Below are 23,163 nucleotides of genomic sequence, written 5' to 3' on the forward strand. Positions count from 1 at the left end.
TTGGTTTTTATTGGGTGGTGTTGAGCCAGAGAACCAAAGGTTTAAATCAAAGGCTTTCTTCATCTTTGAAAAATGTAGCAAATTTGGAGAGGCCAAAGTAAAGAGAAAAATGCTTTTGTTTCTTTTGTTCTTTCTTTTTCTTCTTGTCCAGAGAGCCATTTGTAGATGATGCGTTGAAGGTGCCTTTCGTTTGCCTGAAAAAAAAAAAAAAATACCCCAAAACCTCAACTGTTTACTTCTGTCCCTTTTGAAAATGATTTGTTGGAATTGGTCCCTGACACAGCTCCAGGATATTTTGTCGTTAACGTCCCAGATCTGAGAAAATGCTTTTGACCTCCTCCTCCTCCCCGTCCTTCCATCCCTTCTCCAGCACAGCACACCTGCACCACTGTAAGTCCTGTTTGAACCTCTGCCCAGAACCACGAAGATCACAGTGTGGAAGAGAATGTTTCCTCTACAGTGTATGTCCCTTCCGCGGTCATCACAGTTTTGTCCACGTTCACAATGAGCCCAAAGGGACATCAGAGTCAAAGGAGTCAATATGATTGGCATGACTTTCAACCTTGGTGGGGTTTGACAGTTAAGTGTTGAGGGGGCTGGGGTTGTATGCGGGTGAGGTGGGGGGGGGGGGGGGGGGGGGGGGGGGGTTCTTGGCTGTTAACACATGGCATAGTACTCAGCCAGGGAGATTAATGGTTCTGAGTGCATCAGCCCAGTGACTGGGGATCAGAGGATGTAATTGGGTCGGGCATTCTAGACAGCTGCTCATAGCAGGAGCCAATCACACACTCCCATCCCTGCCACGCTTCCAGTTGTTCACTGCCTCAGGTGAAAACATTTGAATCTTATGCACTGGAAAAGTTGCTTTGAGAATTTGCTATTGATTACTTGTCTTTTGTTTGAAGAGATTCTTTCCAAAATCTAGCATCAATTATTTCAGACTGAAGAAAAACTAAAATCACTGACGTGATTATTATCACTCTAAATAACCAACTCCCATAACAGTTTGAAAAATTACTATCATTCAAAATGATATTTGAAAAAAAGATATCAAAAAAATATGTAGTACACTTTTTAGTTGAGCGGTACAATACATACAGGTATAAATTTTTTGGTTTTTTTGTGTAGAATGCTTCTCTTTTCATGTGTGACTATAACTAAATAAAGAACAAATCTTTGCCTAAAAACTAGCCAACTTGAAATGGGCTGGTCTTGCTCCTTTGACATTGTCACACTCTCCTAATTCCAGCAAAGTCCCTGCTCTGATCCCAGCTGTAGCAGGGAAGATATCATGTAAATTTATTGGTGACATTGAGATGGTTCTTTGCTATTCAAATGAGGCCTGCCTCATCACACGCTAAATGGTACCACGTATTGGCTCGTAGCAGTAACCTCCCCGCAAACAGCTGTGACCCCATGCAGGAAGTCAGACATCCCACTTCCTGTGGCAAGCTGTGCCGCTGGCTCTGTTGGCCAACGATGGCTTTCTAATTGGTGTCCTCTCACCCCTCCACCATGAGATGCTCCTACCTGACAGGTCTTGGCAGCAGGAGGAGATGTCCTTGGGGGGAAAAAAAGTCAAATCTAAGAAAATGCCAGAGTACAACATTTTAGAAAACGTCCCTCAAAGTAAACTATAAGGGTGAGTTTTATTGGATATGAACAATAACAAAGAAAAGATTCCATGTGAACCTGTCATACCTGCAACTGATGCAAGTGACATTTTGTAGAGCAAACTGAACTTCTTCGTTGTATCAGTCAAGTTCATGCTAGTTAAATAAATGGTATTCAGCCAATCAATTCTTTTTGTACGAGAGAGGCTGAAAAGTTGAATATATAATATGAACTGCTGAATGAGAAAAGTCATCCAAGGTTTTAGCAAGGTGAACTGTATACTGTATTTCAAAGAACTGACTGCAACGGATGTAGAGGATATTTTCTTTTCTTTTACCCTAATTTTTTTTCAAAGTATAGCATTCAGAAGTATCTACGATTCTAACAAGTTTTACAGAGTCAAATGCTGAACAAAAGGTGCAAACAGAGGTTAAGGTTTTTCGATAATATTTTAAAAAGTAAAAAGGTGAAAACTATTATTAAACTTATTTACAGTAAAAGTCATTATTTAAAGTCACTTAATTAAACAAATTATGTTCCCCACAATATGATGTTTGTCAGGATTTCAATACTGATGTTATGTCAGAAGATTAAAGAAAAACTACAGTATGAGACATGGAAACATGTTTGTCCATGTAGTTGATACTTGAAGCCTGACTTGAAGATGAAGAAATTTAATAAAAGTTATAAAGTATTATTTTTCTCTTCCTTAGTTATGGCAAAAACATATGTCGTGCTTTTACCTTTGACCAACAAATTCTAATTAGTCCAAGTAAACAAATGTGAAGAAAAAAAACAACTCAAAGAATTCTGGAGATTTGGCGTTCATGAGACAAAGAAAAAGTGTTTTGTGAGGTCACAGTAAACTTGATCTATGTCCATCAACTTCTAATCAGGTCATCCTTGAGTCTAAGTGAATGTGCCAGATGTAAAGAACTTCCTGACAAATTGTGTCAATGACCTTGACCTTTGACCAACACAATCTTACCAGTTCATACTTGAGTCTGAGTGAACATACGACAAAATTTGAAGAAATCCCTTTTTTGCGTTTCTGAGATATCGCGTTCACAAAATGACGGACATACATTGTTGCAGAGGCACCAAAAAAATCACGGTGAGCTACTAATATTCAGACCTGATGTGTCGATGTATTCCCTGTTACATGTGCAGTGCAGTGTAACAAAGTAGCAACACAGTAAATATAATTTGCTCTGTAAATTGGCTCTTATCTGCTTGGATCATCAAAGAAACAAATACTACCCACTTAAATACACAAAGGTCACTTGCCGTCATGATTCCCTCACTGCACTTTTGACTTCCAGTTTAGTTCCGGATCATGCACCCTGCAGCAGTTCTTTGATGATTTTGTTATAGTGGGTGTCTGGTGGAGTACGGAGAACCATCTGCAGCTAAATGTCAGTAAGATCAAGGGGCCGATTGTGGATTTCCGACAGAGCGAGCAGCTACTGACACCTGTCATCATTCAGGGTGAAGAGGTGCAGATGGTGCAGACCTACAAGTACCTGTGCATCAACAAACCAGTCTGACAAAAGAGAGACACTGCATGAGAGAGGCCTGCGTAGACTACTCACCTAAAAGGGATTTAGGTCCATGCAACAGACTTCTTTTCATGAATAATCAAAAAGCTGAGCACAGGCATTGTGGAGTTTGGGTTTAGTAAAAGCTGAAAAAAAGAAGCAAAATTGTCAATAAGGCTGTCCGTCTAATACTGTGCCTCCCTTCCCCACTTTGTTCTGTTGCAACTACTGCTGGTGATTTGCTCTTATTGCTGTATTTTATGTATTGTATTACTGATTCAGGTAAATCATGGATATCAAACTGGAGGTCAAATTGATCTAGATCTTAAAATGTCTACTTTTGATCTTTTGTGTATGTTTATTTCATTCTGTTCTGCACTATTTCCTAACATTCCTCCCTGATGTATCCTATTGCTATTTTCTTGTGTAAGGGTTTCCCGATGGTGATTATTAAATGTATCCTCCGATTGACAGAACACAATATTTTCAACTCAACTCAAATTTTCTGCAACCTATACAGAACCCAATTGTACGGGTTGAGATACTGCAGCAAGATTTAATAGAATAGAGGAATCCAGTGTGTGGAGCATACATCATGGTTTTGATATTGAGCGCACTGGCTGTGCTTTCAGACCTTATCTGATAATGTGCAGAGGAAAGGAGCACAATCTGTATTGTTAAAGTCAAAGCCTGTGGGCATCAAACATCGAAATGTCAGGTTTGGGCTAAATTCAAAGGATAAATTATTCATATGCCCCCAGTAAAGGCTGTGCATGAGGTCACCAGGCCTCACAAGCAGAGGAGAACTTGACAGCGAGCAGCACAAGAGCCTTCTTCCAACCCCTGTTAGGAAGAGAGAGGGGGGCGTCACTGAAGCAGCTGTTCAAGCAAGCAGGGGAAGTGACCTGCTCAGTAAACCATAAACTATTGTGAATAATATGCAAAAAAGGCTTCTGCACTGTACACTGAGTCGGATTTGGCAAGATAGCGTGCTCACCTTGGGGAGGTGATGAATTGAGATGAGACACGCCAAGTCAAACACACCGATGTCGCAGCAGATTCAAGAAAGCGCTTGATCCCGCTGATGTACTGAACAACGTGACAGGAATCTTTGCCACCACCTATCAGATGACAGGAAAACAATCTAGGGTCACATATAAAACGATGCTGTTGATTAGGTCACCCTGTGAGTGTGAAAGTAAAAAGAAAACCTCAACTTTTATTCTTTTCTCTCAAGTTAATTTAGACAGCAAGGAAGCTTGGAGGATTACATGCACATCAGGACAAAAGGCTTCGACACGTAACAAACATTTGATCTCACGGTCCGCTGGGGAGTTACTCCAGATAGATATGATAGCTTGTGATAGATCATTGAAATGTAGACGCTTATCCTGAGGGGACGGACAGGGGAAAGACCCATAGTTTCCACTCGTAGTCTTATTTGCTGGGACAGTTCAGTCTATATTAGAGAGCATTTAGGTTCCTCTCACCAGAGATGAGGATGGATAAAATCCTAATCTGGGAAGCAACGGTTCATGATTTGCCATTTTGAAAAATCATTATATTGAGTTGACAAATTATTAAAATGTGATGCAAAGATGGCATTGGATAAAATCAGGGCCTGTTTCATTGCCATAGACCAAGTCTCTGCATTTCATTGATTTAATTTCTTTGATCATCCAACATTTTGTTATTGTCTTGATTGTTTTTTTCTTTATACACAACACATTGCTTTTCTCTGTGTATGTGTGGGCATACTGTATGCATTTCATATACTCCTGTGCACACATCCAGCACATACTGGAAACTGTGCTTATCTAAAGAGAAAAGTTTTATTGAGCCAATTAATCCCAAAAGACAAAAGCAACCTCTTCCGGCCTTGTAAGACCTTTGTCTTTCAAAAACACAGGTTGCTATATTTCTGCTGTGAATCTCTGTGGCTTGACAAGGAAACCAATGCTGACCTTCATTTAGACTATGGAATGACAATACTGGTGGGGAATAAGAAAGTCAGGGGGAAAAAGAAAAACGGGAAATCAATAGCTCATTTTCTGCTTTTTTGTATAGGGATTCTGATGTTTGAAGAGATAAAGGTCGACAAGCCTGAGAGATCTCTTGCACCATCGTAACTTGAATAACCCCGAAATTGCTATTTTGTCCACAGCAATTTAAAACTCAGAAATCAGATTTTGCACCATAGTCTTTAATGGGTCTCAAGGGATTCCCCTTAAATATGCTTCAAAAAATAACACATGTATATTTCTGAACTTAATTTTGTCCATATGTATGAAAATAAAGCTTTAGTCTAGAAGCCAATCAAAAGCTAAGTCTAAGATCTGCAATGTACACAGAGTATGACATAAACAATAACCCCCCCACACTTATTATATTTTTTTAGAATAGAATAGTAATTGGTATATACGATGTGTTACCATGATTCAATTTTATCTCGTTAATGAACATGGATCACAGCAAAAAAATTAATAACAAATGGATTCCCAGAAAAGAGTCCACACAGCTGTTGAGTTGTGCCTAAGCTGTATAATAAACATTACACACATGATATAAGATACTTAAGACTAAATATCAAAAACACTGTAAACAGCTTGGATGGTGGGACCGACCAGATGCTTAACTCTGATATCACACATTATAATTAATGTCAATGATGTAAAGCTATGGACTAAAGTGAAACAATTTGCTTCTTGATAATAAACGTATGATCGCATGATCGTCAGATCTCTGAATCAACAGTATGAATTGGAAGCAAATAATGTCACATTGCAAAACCAGAGACATTGGTAAGATCACCAAAAAAAATAACGGTATATTCCAAAGTTTACCTGTAAGGAAAAAAAGTTGTACCTCATTTATTTGAACCTATTCCGCAATTTACAATGGACAGAGGCTAAATGATCATCCGCCTAATGTGGAAATGTGTTCCCCCTCCCATTTCAGCAGAGCTGTCCATGCCTTGCCAGATCCTCCCCGTTGTGTGTTTGCACAATAATTTGTAGGTTTGTAGGTTTTGAGGATGGATGTTGAAGCCTCCTGTGGACATAATCACGCCATCTTCACTTCCACCACTTCACCCATTCAAAGAAGTGTCAAGTTCACAGCCTCTGGTAATGATGATGTCTTTTCTGAGCAGGGACGGGATATGTCGAGGTGGGTCAGAAACCCTCCAACTCAACTTGTGTCAGGGCTACTTCAGAGGGGAGGAATAAAGTGGACAGTATATCTCGCAGGAGCACACAGGAGCCAATAAACATTCAACAGAGAGTTGGAAAAAAAACAACTTCATTTTGACATCTTCATTTCTCGCCTGTGACCAAACTGTCCACTCCTACATAGATAACCTCACTACTCCTGAATCGGAGTGTTTTTTGCGATGAAGAATGAACAGAGGTGTATTGATAGGAGCAAGCCTGTTAGATCACCAAAATCCCATTCTGTGTAGATAGATATTAAATAAATAACACAATCGGGTTCTCTGTGAGCTACGATGTGTTTTTTCCACTTGTAGATGTTGTATGTGTTTGTTTCCTCAAGGTATTGCAATGCAAATTAAGCATTACACCATCAATCAACACAACCAACAGAGTGCACTGCATAATGCTATGTGAGGCTTTTGAAGCCATATTATGTGGTGTTCCTGTACTATTTTTTTAAAAAACAGATTGGGATATTCTTAAATGAATAATAAATAATTTGCATACTATTCACTACATAGAGTTACTATTTGGCAGATATACCGTACTAAATCGTATTCAATTACAGTGTCAAAACCATGGTTCATGTTGTACAACATGAAGAAATACAGTCACTTAACTTGGTCTTCATGCCATTTACAGAGATTGTGCCTTTAAAGGATAAGGTACGAAATGTTCTATATGCTTTTTCTTGTTAACAAAATTCTATGAAAAAATCCAAACAACAACAGTCTCCCGGCACTATTATGACTCCCAGAACTCACCTATGAATATATAAAAAATTGATTAAATGTAATGATAACTATTTTCTGCTGCAGACTAATACCAAAGGTTATTGGACAACAATATACGAAAATGAGGAATAAAATCACATTCACATGCAGTTGTTTTTAAATTATTTTTTTTATTTCTAGCATCAATTCATTTTGGGTTTATGTATTTTTTGTGTCTTTATGGCAAATGTAGACCTTGTGAAGCTCTTTGACCGAAAGCTTTGTCTGTCAATAATGGGCTGCAAGCAAAATATTCTACTTATTTAGTAAAGCTTAACACTCACAAAATAATATAAAAAGGGTGTCTCATTCTCAGTAACACTCACAAAAGACTGCATGAACTAAACTGATGATGGAGCAGGTTGGATGTTAAAGTACCTGTAGCTTCAAAAGCACCTGTTGTATGTGATTATTTGTGACATTGATGGCATAAGGACTGAAACCAAATAACAGATGCTTCCATCTAACCAGTCTGCTGGGCTACTAATGAATCACAAACGCCTTGAATGCTAAGTGGCATTTGAGAAGTCCCAGGGTGTGCTTGTTTTTTTTAGTCAGAACGGTTTTCCCAGTGCACGTTCACCATGACAGCTATAGATGCCTCATTTCCAGTGCCTTGTATGGGCGGCCTGTCGAGTGTGTGGTGAGGCATATTAATGCCCCAAATGGAAAGATGTAATTGTTAACCAGTCAGAGATTTGGATTCAGGTTATAGCAATAAGGTCATATTTGACCAAAATGTAAGCATATTTCTGCAGAGAAAACCTCCTTCCAGGTTGATTTCCAGTTGATCATGAAGCCAACCTATCAATGAAAGCGACTAATGTGATGCTAGAGATATATCAGCATGCCCCCTGCAATTGACTTGCACACATCAGCTGTTGTCTGCTTTGATCAATTATCTCAGATGAAAGCGTCACGGCCTCTGCACCTTTACTGTGTTACATTTCCTGTGTGAGCGTCAGCCCATGGAGTGATGGTATGTCTCTGTCAGCAGATATATCTCTTGAAATTCAGGCCTCTCAGCTGTGACACATGCTCAAACAGCAACAGAGATGTGACCACGGTATGGAAGAGAGGTGTCAGTTATTGAATGACCCCCCTCGTATATTGGCGGGAAAGAATGAGGTGTCAGAACAAAAAGTGGTAATAGACTAGAATACATTAAATGATGTGGAGTGTCCACTGGACTGGAAACAATTCTGCCTGTGTATTTAAAGCTCAGTTGGCCAGCAGTGGAGAGCTCGTATCCATGTGTGGTTTAGGGGATTAAAAAGGAGACTTGTGGGGGGAGGGCTCCAAAAATCGTCTTTGATTTCACTTTGTATTTATTTATTCCGTTAAAAATGCCAATTTTAAACCAAATAGTTGAGAAAAAAAAGTTTAAAAAAAATTGTAATTTGGAACAGATGATAACCTTTACACTTCAAAGGGGATATGGGATGGGGGGGGCTTTCATCAATTTCTTAAGGCTTTTAAAAGAAATAAAAATGTCTCCAGTTTATTATGTTACAAATTTGCATGCTGGCACCACATTTTAAGCTTGACATTTCAAAAGTACATCTATGCCCCTCCCCCTCTCTATTTCTCTTCCACACCTTGCTCTCTAGTAGTCTAGTAAATCTCATCGCGCTGCCTGTGAAAGCTGCTGGGATCTGCTATTTTGTTCTCTTTGGGATTGCTGCCTCTTCCCACTTGATCCAAACAGTCAGCTTAGGGAGCTTGTGGCACACAGGCGCACAAGTTGCCAAGGAGCTGTCACAGAGATGTCCGCACAAAGGATTTCTGCTGCAGACTAGTGGAGTTTGATGTACAGAACGGCGCTTTCCCTCGGCGTTAGAATGTACGGAATGGTAGGGGGTGATCCAATTGCAGCCGCAGGAAACGCTGACTTTTTTACCCAGTTTAGTAACAAAATGACGCTTTGTGGAAGAAACGGGTGTCAGTGTGGTACAAGATGCAGCTTGACAACGCTGACAACACAATTTATTTAGCAAAAAAAATGTTCGATACCTGATGCCATGCATACGGGAATCAGGCAGAACTGCGAGTAAGCAATTGGGGATGATAATGTGGTTATCAACAACTTTTCAAGCCAACACTATAGACAGGGTGTCCATAAAAATCTAGAAGTCAACGAGAGAGGGTTTAAAATACACAGAACTACCTCAACCTGAATCCTGCACTACAACCACTCCTCTTATTATAATCACAATCCAAAAATCATCTGTTTTCCCATCTGATTATAACATAGCCCAGGCGATAGTTGTTTATTTTGTTTTTTGTCACTATACCCTGATAATTACTGGCACACCAATGTCATTCACATTGGACAGGTTTGGTTCAAGTGTTAAAAACATCTCCAGAGTGAATCTTCAGGTGCTGTCCATCTAATGGCTTCGGAGAGTCGAGCGAGCCCCCGACCACAGACAGCACTCAATCAGTCTGGGCCTTCAAACTGACCTTGCTCTGCAATCATCTAGCTACGGGGGATTAGGCAATCACTCAAACCACCTGGAAAGGACTGTTTGTTCACATCCCACAGCCTCCATCATATCACAGATATACGTCAAAAGGTTTTTTTACCCCTTAAGCTCCTAGATTCATTAATAATTCTCTGATTAGGGAGCGACCCCAGTGTTGCATACAAACAAATTTACAGTGTCAATTGTTCGTTCATCACTTTCATTCCCCTTTTTTTTATCTAGAGGCATGCTCATGCACTCCTAATTGGACATTGTTGCTTGATTATATCTATTATGCAATCAGGATAATGAGAAACTTCACTAGAGATATCCAGCCTTGTCTGTTTTTTGCAAGAACACATACAGAATCTCAAATTTTCTCATTACTGTATATCTCTTTTTTTTCATATTTTAAAAAAAATAATTGTTTGTCTTTGTAATTGCAGTAACCTTAACAAGCAGTCCAGCTTGTTAACACTTACTCCCGATAGTGGAGGGGAGGGGGGTGTCATGGAAGTGTCCCCTCCACCAACACTCAACAGCATCACAAGGTCGCTTTGTGATGGACCACCCCCTCCCTTCCTTTATGGAATTAATGGGAGATGAAAACACATTTTCTCAATAGGTCCGGTGTAGCGAATGTTCAATTAACATGACTGATCAGTGGTTTCTGTTTCGAGTAGAAGAAAAAGGACAAAAACAAGAAGAAGTTCTGACTATTCATTTCTTTTGGAGATGGCCAAAGCGACTGGTTGCATGACATTCTTGTTCTTTTCCATCAAGGAGTTCAGCGGTTGGCAGAAAAACTCTATTTCTTCTTCTCTGTTTATTACAGCCATGCCTGTCGCAGCCTGTGCCCTCCAACATCACTACAAATCCTAGTTTTTTAAGGTCCAATCTAGTTGGTGCAAAAACCTAATTCACATTTCCTTTGCTTTGCTTTTTGCAACATTTAAAATTTTCGCTTTAACTTTGTATTCATCGAGATTTTACTAAATGGAACCATACCAGGGAGCAACACTGCAGCTTGACAAAAGTGAAGGAACAAATCTAGATGTTGTCTGAGGAATATTGAAAATATATTTTGTGCTTCCAGTGAACCAATTCCTTTGTTTTTTTGTGTGAATAGTTTGATTATATGTATGCTAAACATTATTTTTTTCTGATTAGCATAGCCATTACACAGGAACTCAGTGCCCTTGAGGAGATAAAGTGAACTTGCAGTTCCAGTCAAAACCCTCAATGACAAATGTCCGTGCATGATATCAGTTATGCACATTCATTAAAATCTGATGCCAAATATTTGAAAGGAGCACCTAGAGCACCTACTCAATATCTGGCCGAATACATTTGGCACTCGTGCCTTAATGTGGTATGAGTACAGTTAATTTTCAAAATGTATTGGCACGTCCGCCCCTGTCTGTGCTACAGTGTGTGGTATAAAAAAAGTCTGCAATAATTCAGTAACATTTGACCAAACAGTGACAGAAAACTGATTATTGCGAGCAGCCAGGGAATGACTTTTTCAACTCAAGACACCAGACATCAACTTTGCTATTTCTACACACACTGCTAAATGTCAGTGTGTTACTACAAATGAGAGGGATTTGCTGGCGGGCATTTCCAATAATGCTGCAGCATCTCTTTCGCCATCTCTGTGGCGTCCTCTACAATGAAGCCTTGCTTCAGTAGCGTAAAGCCACATAGCATCTCGGCTTTACGTGATACCTACTGCATCCAATTATGAGCCGCATTAGGGTAATTTCCTCACAGTGCTGCATTTGCATTCTGTCTGAGACAGGTGACGGGGATGTCAGTCATTAATCATGGCCCAATGAGGGCTGTCAGAGCATTGTCATGCTTGTCAAATGTCTGCTCTCTAAACTCCCTCCAGTTATCCAATCCAGATCTCTGACCCACCTTCAAAGCTCGACAGAGCCGGAGGTGACCTCCTTTGAGCAAGTGTGAAGGGGAGGTGTGTGTGTGTGTGTGTGTGTGTGTGTGAGTGTGTGTGTGTGCGCGTGCGCCCATGTAAGCATTTATCTGTCATTTTGCTCCTAGACTTGTCGCTTGTGTTTGTGAATGTGGGTGGGGGTGAATTTTGTTGCCTCAGATCTCAATTAGCTAATCACTGTTTGTTTCTGTTTCTGCTTTGAGAGCTTGCCCAACCGATAAAAACACACTAGAAAACTGAACTTCAACAGAGGCTGGTGATTGTTTGCAAACACAGGAAGAACCCAATGAATAGGTGGTGCAAATTAATGCTAATTATGCCGCGGCAATGCAGGGAAGCAACAAAAAGAACTGTTGGTTTTTCGAGAGACTGGTGACACTAAATCCATGCCAGAATGCCAGATGTGAGACAATGAAATGTTTACACTATTCCAATTGGCTTTATGTTACCTCTTCTTTTTCGGTCAATCCAAATAACACCTTGATGTCCATTATCTGCACACATAATTGCTATATTGATTTTCCCCTGTTGCCTCTTTCTTTTCATCCCACCATGTTTTCATTTGCCATTGTTGAATAGATGTTCTTGAAAGTAAAGGTTGATTGCCTAGAATAATACCACTTTGAAAAGAGACCATACCATAGCAGTGCTTTTGCATAATTTAGCCCGGCTCCTTAAATATATCATTGTTACTCTCCATTTTTCAAAGCACATTCAGGATTTTTCTTTTTTCCCCGGTTTAATTTCTGTCTCAACTTGATTTTCACAGGTTTTATATAAAAGGAAAGAAATGATCAAATCTGAAAGGTTGGAAAATGTGTTTTAAAAATGATAATGTCATATACATAATAAGTTAAAATGTGGCCTTATAGATAGATAGATAGAACAATACAACAGCAAATAAAAACCTCTAACCATGGAAATTGATTATATATTCATACCACAAACACAACACACCCTGCATCAATACTGTTGTTTTGTTTGATCTTCCGGATTTCAAAGAGGAGGGAGAAGCGTCCTACCATCGGAGAGGCTCTGACAATAAACTCCATGGAGGAAGAGCTTCAGGGACTTGCTGCCTTAACTGCAGGAAAGCTGTGTGTGTGTTCTGAGCGTGAACAGGCTCGTCAGGCACAGTGGCTGCCCTGTGATACTGTCTTTAGATTTGCACAAAGAACTCGCTGTAAAAGCAGTTTCTCTGATGTACTTCCTCACTGCGAAAGGGGCATGATGTGAACTTAGCTTCTCTTTATTACCTATCAGGCAAGCCGACACTATATATGTATCATCGTCTTTTCTTATTTAGGCAGGAAAGCCCTGAGAGAATAAAATTAAGTGGTAGATGTTATTAATGAATTTCTAACCACACAGAAACATTTTTATCCATTATTTTTTAGCCTTGCTAGCAGCACTTGTGGATTGGATTGATGTTAACAACCACCACCATGAGGTCAACATCTTTAGTTTTTTTCTTTTCTTCACTATTTGACATTCGCGATGTAAACTCATGGTCAGTAGGTGTTGAGTTTACGTGTCTGAGCCCGAACCTGTCGTATGAGACCGAAAAGGCGTCATGTTACAGAAGTCCTCATAATATTTGATCAGTTTATGCCAGCAACTTACAGTTTGTTTTGACGGGTAGCTAACACTCGCGCCGTTCCAGGCAGGAATAACGTGCGATCGTGGTCCTTTCTGAAGATTTGCAGAACATGTCCATAATCATAAATCCAACATTGAGTGTCTTTAATGATCATTTTTATCCCGTTTTTCGAGACGTAAAAGGCTACTGTTGTTGTTAGCGAACTTGTAGCCGTCCATTTTGAATCCAATTTGTACCAATCAGACGCTGTGTTGTCGACTGGTCAAAAAAACAAGGATTTTACACTGAAAACAGGACCTCTCACTCCTCCTGTTTACTCCTACTACTACTACTGACACTCCTCTGTGTCACTGCAGATAGGAACTGCTTTACAAGTGACTTTTGGGGTTGAAAAACCAAAGGACTCATTTGTAGAAAAACATTACTTTTGATTTGCATTTGTACAAATGTTTTGAATTGTTTTCCCTTATAGCCATGGCTTCAGAGAACAGCTTTCAAGAAGAATAAATCTCACAGACCTGATGTCTGTGAGATTCAATATCCATTTTGTTTTCTCTTTTGTCTTTATGGTCATATAACTACTTTTACATTCATGTGATATCACTGAAACAGACATATTCGGATAGCCTAGGTTGTCCTGAAAAAAAAAGATGGATATAACTTGACTGTACATTACAGGGTTGAGGTTTGACAAACATTATTAAAAAGCTGACGCGGCAGACCAAAAAAAAGTTTACTCAACAAACCCTGTTGACACCGTCACTGTTAGAATGTTAGCATAGCACAATCTTACAAAGCTGCATTCCCAATAGAAATATCCACACAGGTTAACAGGATTTGATGACTTTTTTTCTGTAAAGTAAGAATGTCTGTGAAAAGGAAACATGTAAAAGTCAAACTTTATTTAAAAAAAGCCAAGAGTCATTCAAGGAATGACGATGCAGATTTGCATTTGCTGTGATTACTGGGAACGGCCTTGCAGAGACACTATATGTGAACCCACTTAGCATCAGCTAGATTAAAAATTAAAACCCTGTAATGTCTTAGGTAAATAAGATCTATGGCCTTTTGTATATTGCAAATCTCCTCAAATCAGGATTTGACATTGTGCAGTACACATTTAAAAAAATAGAGTCACAGCTGCATGTATTTTATTTTGCTGTATGGTCTCCTGTCAGTAATTACTCTCTAATGGCAAGGGGAGATTTTCTGGCATGGCTTTGGTTCTCTAATGTCCAAGAGGACAAGGTCAATGATAATTTCGAGCAATTACCCGAAATTTTGACAAATCATTTGGTTTCTCTGGCAGTGAAGAGCATTGTCTCTGACCCTCTTTCAAAACCTTCCGATAAATACTCAAAGGAGCTCATAATGAATGTGGCTATTCAGGGGGCCTGGCCATAGGGTTAACATCACTGTCATGGTGCTCAGCCCACCGGGTGACCACTTGTGCCTAAGTAATGAAAACACTATGAACCTCGAAGAAGCCAGTGCTGGGAAGAAAAAGAATAAAAAGCATTGATTTAGCCACCTATCACCCACATTTCTCATCTGTGTTTCATAGGTTATAGTTTTGAACACTAATTTTCTCTCTGTTTATGTACTTACGTTGCACAGGGATGCGGAGAAGAGTTATGTGCAAGGTCCCAGGGGTAATTTCTGCAGTGTCCCTATATGTCAAGCAGAGATGTGAGAAACTCTACGGGACCTCTGCCCCCTCTGTGCAAAATACCCCACAGAAACATTAAAGCATAAGGGAGCAGATGCTGTGAAAGGTTTTTGAAAGCCACTGAAGGAGGTCAAGTCTGTTGAATTCACCTTTATTGTTACGTAATCAATGATGTGCTTTCTGTTTACCCAGTTAGGGTTAGGGTTTTATTTAACATCCTCTTGGATGCTATGAGGCCTGACTTGAAGTCAAATCTGATTTTTTACTTGTTAGAACCGTTATTTACTAGCCTCTTTTTTAGATAGCCAGCCAAGGTTGAGGGCGCTATTTTTTTTCCAGCTGCCCAGCAGGATAATATTGGTTCTTAGGGTACCCTGAGATAGGCTATCTTTGCTTTCAAAATCCTCAACATTAACTTTACAAGAGTCAGTCTGTTTTCTGGTTGGCAACGTTCCTCTTTGTGGAGGAAAAAAACATTCATTTTGTCTTTCAGGGCTTGTCGCAACCATCTCATTTTCTCTCGCACAAAAAGAATCTTCAGTTTCATCCATGTGCTGACCTCATTTTCATGGCCAGGCTGAAATCTTTGAGTGGAAATTTTCTTTTGTGTGTACTCTCAGCCGTCCCTTGAATGTCGTTGGCATGTCTCCGAAGCAATTTTCTCAATTATGAATAATTCACCAGATATTATTGCAAAGGTCATCTTATAGTAATTAGTACCCTGCTGTTGACAAAACAGCCTCAAGGTACCTGATGGCCAGTTTAATTACAATTTGAAATGAGTATACTGTTTGACAATCTCTATATGTTCTCCTGATGCTTAAACAGATGACACCTTGAGAACTAAGTAGGCTTACAATAAGTTGGCTTGTTAGCAGATGGGGGTAGACTGTGTGTGTCTGTGTGTGTGCTTTGGGTGGAGGTGGGAGGGCACTGCGTGCACTGTTAAATCGCAAAATCCTTACTGCTCAAATATGGAGTAATTACTGGAAACGCAGATTGGTGTAGTTGAGTATGCATGTGTTTTGACAGTGCGGACATTCCCGGCACAGACACTGTCTCATTATTAACCAATTACCATGGGAAACTAATGGGACAGGTCACAGCCGGCTCTCTTAAGGAGGCTGGGGACTGAACATATGCTGAAGATGCAGCAGGATGACACAGTCCAGCAAGCCTTTGGCACATTACGAGGTACATGACATGGCTCTTTGTGTCGCACGAGTTCGGAGTCAGTGCCAGGAGATCCTGTCATGTCCTGTTGTTGGGCACATCAACCCCTGCACTATACTGTGTGCTTTAGGTTTCCTCTCCAAGGGGCTGTATGTATTCATAAGAGGATAGTGGAAAAAGCATTTGAGTCAAAAGGGCCTCGGGTAGGATACATAGCCCAGGGGGATTGTCGAAGCTGTTGCAGAGTTTGCTGTTGAGGCATCAAAGTGCTCATGGATTGATGGATGGGTGGATGAGTAAATTTACTCAAACAGTCCAAGTGTATTACAGGCAATGGCAAAAGAAATAAATTAAGTGTACAGTTTTGTTTTCTGTATCTTTACTGTGTTTGAGGCCAAATGGCTACATGTATAGTAGACAGCCTCAGGGTATAATTGAAGAGATGTTGTGACATGGTGAAGCACAGTAAGCCTAAACTAGACCAAAGCTTGTCAGTCTGAAGAGACACAGAACGTGAAGGAGCAGATATTTTCTCTACTCCTGGCTTAAACTAAGATTTACGCCTCGGCCCTCCAAGCAAAGGGCTTTAACATTTATTTAAAGTTAATTTTGCGCCTATGGCCTGTGCTGATATTCCAATGTCTGGACAGTATAGTACAGGAGCCACCTGGTGATGGAAACGCAATAATATGTATTGTTAGAACAAATCAAAAATGTTGATCGAGGAGTGCTTCGCCATCCCTAAGCAGATATCTACCAAGTGCCCCTAGACTTACAATCTATTTTTCAAATGGCCAATCATTAAATTAATTGACCAAATAAAGTACTGATATAAATGATTTCAGAGATTTACTCAAGATGAAAATCTGCAATGTTTAAAGCATCACTTAGTTCTTTGAGTTAATACCTTCACTGAAATTCAGTGCATGGGTTTAAGATGCTATATACATCAGAGTTTTGCCATTTACACTACAAAATTCAAGCTAAATGTGGTTGGAAGCAATGGGAAAACAGTGTAGATGAACAGATTCCATCAGCTCTATAATGTCTTTCAGCTTAAGTTATTAGTTTTGGTTTAGTCTTATTCATCGTTGCACACATCACCATCCCTATCCTCTGCAGTAAGCAGCAGTTTTCCTAGGAAAGAGTTCTAACACTATCTACCCAGCATAAAAAAAACAGACTTTTTTTTTCAGGACAGAATTTCCTGTTGACTTGTGATGGTGTAACATTTAGAAACTAAAGAGCCCCAAAAAATAATGGCAGGCATTGATGGAGACCAAAATATAGAATAATACAGGGTTAATATTGGACTTGTTGCTCCATATAAGTTGGATGTGTGATTGTTAGCCAGATTTCCATATCAAATATAAATAGTCTGTGTTGTCTTTACAGCTTGGCTTGGCTGGTTGCAACATGTTTAAAAACTGTAACATTAATAAAAAGCGTCTTTAAGCCTTGTGTGCTCTTGAAGAGACATGCAGTGATATTATGTGTGAAACCTGCTCAGGTCTTGTGTCGGACATTGGAAAGTTAAACCGACCCTTCCCCTTCATGATATTTCTGTGTTTCTATTTAGTGTTTGATAAAGGTTTAATAAAGGGTTGTATTATTTTTTTTTCGCCATACATATACACGCATATGTCATAGGGGAAATTATTTCACCAGTGTCATTCATTTCCAGAAAATTCTGAAGGTGAAATGCCATGTCCAATTTGATGCGTCTTCTTTCATTAGCTTGTAATTGGAATAATTGGAAAACAGTGACAGTATGCTCTCATGTCCGGCTATTGCTGAATTGCTGTGCTCTCAAACACCAACGCAAAATGAAGGACACACAAGATCCAAACGTACATTGAGGACTCAATATTTAATGGCTCAAGTAAAATTCAATGACACGAAAAAATCATTTCACCATAAGGAAGTTAATTTTTTTTCATAGATTTAAATGGAATATCTTACAAAGGCATGACAACACAGACTGTATAGCTTTAACTGACCAATACAGATTCGCTGGCAAGCATTGAAGCCTCCTTTCAAAGCAAACATGACCTGACTCACTGATGACTAATTTACAAGCATATACTTAAGTCTTATATCATATTTTGATATAGTTTTTTTATACAAGATACATTTGTGTACATAAAATATTCTGGCAAGGTGCATGCCAGTATACCGGAATTTGCACATATGCACGCGCGCACACACACACACACACACACACACTCATACATGCAAGGAGACACACACACTCCCCTCACACACACACACACACACACACACACACACATACAAGATCACCTAAAAACACATTCAAACACACACTCACCAATATTATGCATATGTAACCATTTACATTACAACAGAGATTGTCATCTCATCACTTCTTATGATTTCCTTTTTTCCTTTTAATCATCATATTGAAATTCAATATTTAGCCTGTTGCCTTAAGTCTTTACCATAGTCTTTTCTAGTTTTTAACCATTATTTACTAGTTCTTAGGGGTACTGCTATGTACAATTTATAAATCCAGTTTACCTGACAGTATAGATATTTTTGTGTATGTGGAGGCATACGTGGTACGCACATTTCACAAAGTTTGAATGTGTACACCGTGTAACATTTGCTTTGTTCCAAAAGACAGACAAACAGGTAGAGTAGTAAACATCGATACTGACACTGAATCTAATGATGGATGCGTGGACCACATAGGCATAAGTGTCAAAATGCCTTCTGCCAGTCCAAACAGTTCATGCAAATTATGACATGGGTGGGCATGTTAATCATGACACACATTTAAATAGCAAAATTCAGAAAATGAAAAGTAGAAAAAGGAAAACAATTTTCAGTGTTAAGTATAGTGTCTTCTCTATTTCTATCACCGGGCGAGAGGGAATTACAGAACTATGGAAGTAGCAATGATAGCAGAATCATGCAAAGTGAAAACATCTGATCACGCTTAACATTTGTCCGTTTTGTGAAAGATGGAAACTGAATGATAAAACAAATGAACATTCATATGGTAAGGTCTTTGTTGAAATAAATAAATAAATAATTGAACTCCCATTACATTTTCCTCTAAAAGGGCATATGGTAATAAAGAATGTGCGCTAACTTATGTGAGTATCAAAAGCAACATCCTAGAGATGTACATCCATGCAGTTACTGTATTGTTCCCTCTATAACTTCTCTTTTGATTAATGTAGCTGCTGCAACATCAAATTACATATGGGTTATGTAGGCAGGGTGAGTTAAAACACAGTGAGAGCTACAGGTAGGTAATATTGTGCTAACTGTACACAAGTGATTGGACAAATTATTTCCAACAATCACATTTATTTATTACAGTGTGTCAGTGTATTATCTCTTACTTATTTCATGGATATTCTCTCCCTCTGTGAGACGAGGAAGGGCACAATTTACTGTGTCATATTATAAACACTCCAACAGCATATCATGTCTGTAATTGTCATTGTTAATGGATGAGAAAGTTTCTTTAAAAGCTAACTGTCAATATTTTGTTTTGATTTTTGTGGAATAGATCCAACCGAGCATTGATTTGCACCACTTATTTGCACAGTTTCTACAACAGAGACTATGAGGGAACTTCGGCATCACATTTCACAAATGTTGGATTTGCATTTGTCGGAGTGATACAATTCCAGCTTTCTGTGACACCATGATCTATGTTCACTTTGATATGTGCTCCTTTTGATTAAATATCCATTGTTTGTTCCATTTGGTGATACATTTCTATACTAAGAAATGATATGAAGTGATGCGGTGGAAAAAAAAACCCTTCTAAATTATTAGTAAATGAGAGGAAATTGGATTCCCAAACGGCGACATTTTCTTTAATCTGTTTATTAGAGGATTTATTTAAGTTGCTTGTTTTGAATTCAATCAATTTTCATAATTGACTGAGGTGAAATTGAATTGCCCCTTCCTGTTGTCCTTGACACACTGTTCTTTAGGGCGTTATTTCAGAGTCTCAGATAAATTCTCTTCATAACGATAAGATTCCTGATTCTATAGTATCAGAGAGAATAGGTAGCAGTCCCTAAGAGCATGCAAACACAATTTGCCTTGCACCTTCCCCGGAGAATGCCACGCTGCATTATAGATTTAGGCCTGTTCCCAATTTGCAAGATGGTACAAGAAAATGGATCGCATGAATCATATACCTGATGAAGTAGACACCTGGCTTGGATATTATTGCGGGGAAAAAAGGGATATCAGCAAAGTCACTTATTGCTGTAGCAATAGATTATACTGCACCCAATCTGTTACAACAGAGTTAGTCTGAAGTAGTTATCATCATCAGTACAATTTGCACACACAGGCAGTGATGCAGTGTGCGCATATGAAGCCATTGTGAGGGGCAGCCTACAGGAAGGTCCTTTCGAACGGTGCCAATGCCTATTGTTATGACGACTGAAGAATAACTTTAACGGAAAATAATACAGTTAGACTCGGGACCCTGAAGAAATTCATGCATGCACCTCAGTCAATTATTCTGGTGTCAACATGCATAGTTAAAAACCAATAAAATAAACTCTTCGGCTAAACTGAGCTGTATGAATATGCAAAATATGATTTATTGCGGAAAACATAGGCATTTGAGATGAAATGATGGGAAGAGAGGGAGGGTGTAAAGCTGCTGTGTCACCTTTTCATTACCTCTACACATGCAGAGCATGTTTCTTGGCTAGCCGAGAGAATCATTCCAGACCTCCCGACAACAATGGGGGTTGCCACTGAGATCACACATCAAAGTAATTAGACCGAGAATTTCATAATTGGCTCCATGGCTGTTATTATGTGAGAGTTTCTGAGTATTAAAATGTAAGGAATAGAAACAAAACGGAAGGAAACAAAGGGTGCGTTTCAAAAGCACATCTGTCTGTGCTTCTCAAGGCTAAGCTACTGAGATAATGCTAGGAGTGAACATTTCCTTAATGGAGTTGGCAGTGATGAAGCAACCACCATATGGAAAACATGTGTGTATGTGCAGGTTGTGTTTTTTTTGTTTTTCTTCTTCTGTTATATTTTGTGTACTGGTCCATGGTGAAAATGTAGAATACAAAAGAATACCGGTGCTGTCTAACATTGGCCTAGTTATGCTTTGTAGACTTTTTCTCTTTTTTTTTTTTTTATCATTCTGCAGTCCCCTGACCAAAATAGACTTCTGAAATATGTTCAGTGAAGACAAAAGAAACATCTTCCACCACCAAAGGAGTTTGTGCTGCATCTTAAACAGAGCAATACTTCACAAGAACTTGAACAGAAACACCGTCCACCCAGAGCTCATAATTAACATTTAGCCCAGTTTAGCAAACTCAACAAAAAGTACTATGTTTCTATTTGTTTCTGTGCAATGATCTTTTTTCTTTTTTTAGGGCACAGTTCCACTATGCTGGTCCCAAAGACTTTAAAGCACTGTCTTGTCAGCAAACACTGCCAAACTGAAAGAAATTTTTTAGAATTTTTCTTCTGGGATGGAACTACTTTGGTATAGAACTACCTTTTTATTTATTGTACATGGGTCTGCTATGTTAAAATGTACATTTCCTTTCAAATCCATAAGATTTCAAACATATCGCATACGAATTTGTCTGAACGACACCATCATTCTCAGATGTCTTCATTAGTAAAACTGAGCAAGAGCTGGTCAAAGTTAATTGAATGATGCATACCTCCACACGTACGCATACACAATGATCAAAAGTCACTGACAAAAAGCCGTCACAGGATGGAGAGTCACGTGTGACAGACCAATGAAGCGCTGTCTTTTCTGCTTACAACTGGTGCTCGTGTAAGAAAGAGCTGCTGCCATAACCGGTGGGCATCTGCTGACCGGGGGAGGAAAAGCTTGCGAGGGGTATGACCTTGACAGGGTCTTCCTTCTTACTACTGCAGTGTCTGTCCAGGGTGTTGTAGAACTGGGGTCGGTTGATCCCTTTGTCCAGTTCATCTCTTTTGGGAACAGACCTACCCAGGGTATGGCGGCCATCCATGACCCCCATGCTGCCCATGTTAGCTTTGGCTCCTCGGGCACAGCTCTGCTGGAAGCCAAACACGGGGAGGGTACCAGTGATGGTTGTGGCAGAGGTGGGACTGTTGCTGCCAGGACCCTGGAACTGGGCCAGGGCTGGAGGCATCCAGCAGCTGTCCGAGTGGCCCAGTATCAGACACTCCTGGGTACAGGTCTCAGAGGCCTCAGCCAAGGCTTTCTGCAGGTTCACCTCGATGGCTTTAAAAAAAAAAAAAATAGGAGAGTAAGAGAAAAAGAAGAAAACAACATAGTTAATCTAGTGGGTCAGAACTTACAGACCGCAGCTGAAAAATTATTTTACCGTGGTGTTGAAAAGGCACTGAGTGAACTCATGAATCATAATATAAACAGAAGACAGTTGTCGTCTTATTAGTTTTTGACCCACAAAATGTCAGGCTTTTAAAGAAATGAAAGTCAGTGATAAATGTTTCATTTCATCTTGTAATGAGAAAAACACCAGCAGAGCATTTAATTTCCATCGGTATTCCCGTGACTCTTTCTGTTTACCTACAATATGCAATGAATTCCCTGTAGCCTAATTAGAGTAAAAAAAAAAAAAATGTCTTGCCGTTTGTGTCTCGGATTGGCTTTACCGTATTAAATGTTTAATGAACATCTTAACAAAGCATTGTTTATTTTCATCACTGTCAATGTGGCACACCTTAAATCCTTTTGATCTTTCAGAATCAAATACAATGCATCTGGTCAAATAAGAAAAATCAAATAGTGAGAACTGAGAAAAAAACAAAAGAAATCACATCATGCCAAGATCCTGGGAGCATCTTTAGCATATTTAGATTCATTTACATAGTTAATTTGTGCCATGCGTTTAGGTTGCATGCATGGAACTGAAGAAAATAACTGAAACCAGAATGAGGAGGCGACTGGGCAAGGCTAAACACTCAAACTATCTTATCTCATTATCCCGGCGCTGACATCACATGTGGAATGAGTCTGAGATGGGGCCTCAGCATTGAGCTTCAGCAATAAAGCCTGTCAAGCCGGATAATTAGAATGTAAAACAGTATGCACCGAGGCAACCAGCAGCCTGCGGTGTTATGTTTCCTAGGCCATGTGAAGGAAAGACGGGTCCACATTCAAACATCACGT

The 23,163-nt window shown here is 39.5% G+C and overlaps 1 protein-coding gene across 1 annotated transcript in view; it reads right to left on the reverse strand.

Annotated features, from left to right (window-relative positions):
- Window positions 1-17,867: 17,867 nt before the first annotated feature.
- The window catches only part of pcdh11 (protocadherin 11), a 123,171-nt gene continuing 117,875 nt past the window's right edge, over window positions 17,868-23,163 (reverse strand). The window contains exon 7 of the mRNA XM_035650317.2: window positions 17,868-22,251. Coding sequence (XP_035506210.1) covers window positions 21,797-22,251 — 455 coding nt within the window. The 3' untranslated portion in view covers window positions 17,868-21,796. The remainder of the gene's footprint in view (window positions 22,252-23,163) is intronic.

Source organism: Scophthalmus maximus, chromosome 9 (assembly GCF_022379125.1).
Source record: "Scophthalmus maximus strain ysfricsl-2021 chromosome 9, ASM2237912v1, whole genome shotgun sequence".
NCBI classification, from domain to species: Eukaryota; Metazoa; Chordata; class Actinopteri; order Pleuronectiformes; family Scophthalmidae; genus Scophthalmus; species Scophthalmus maximus.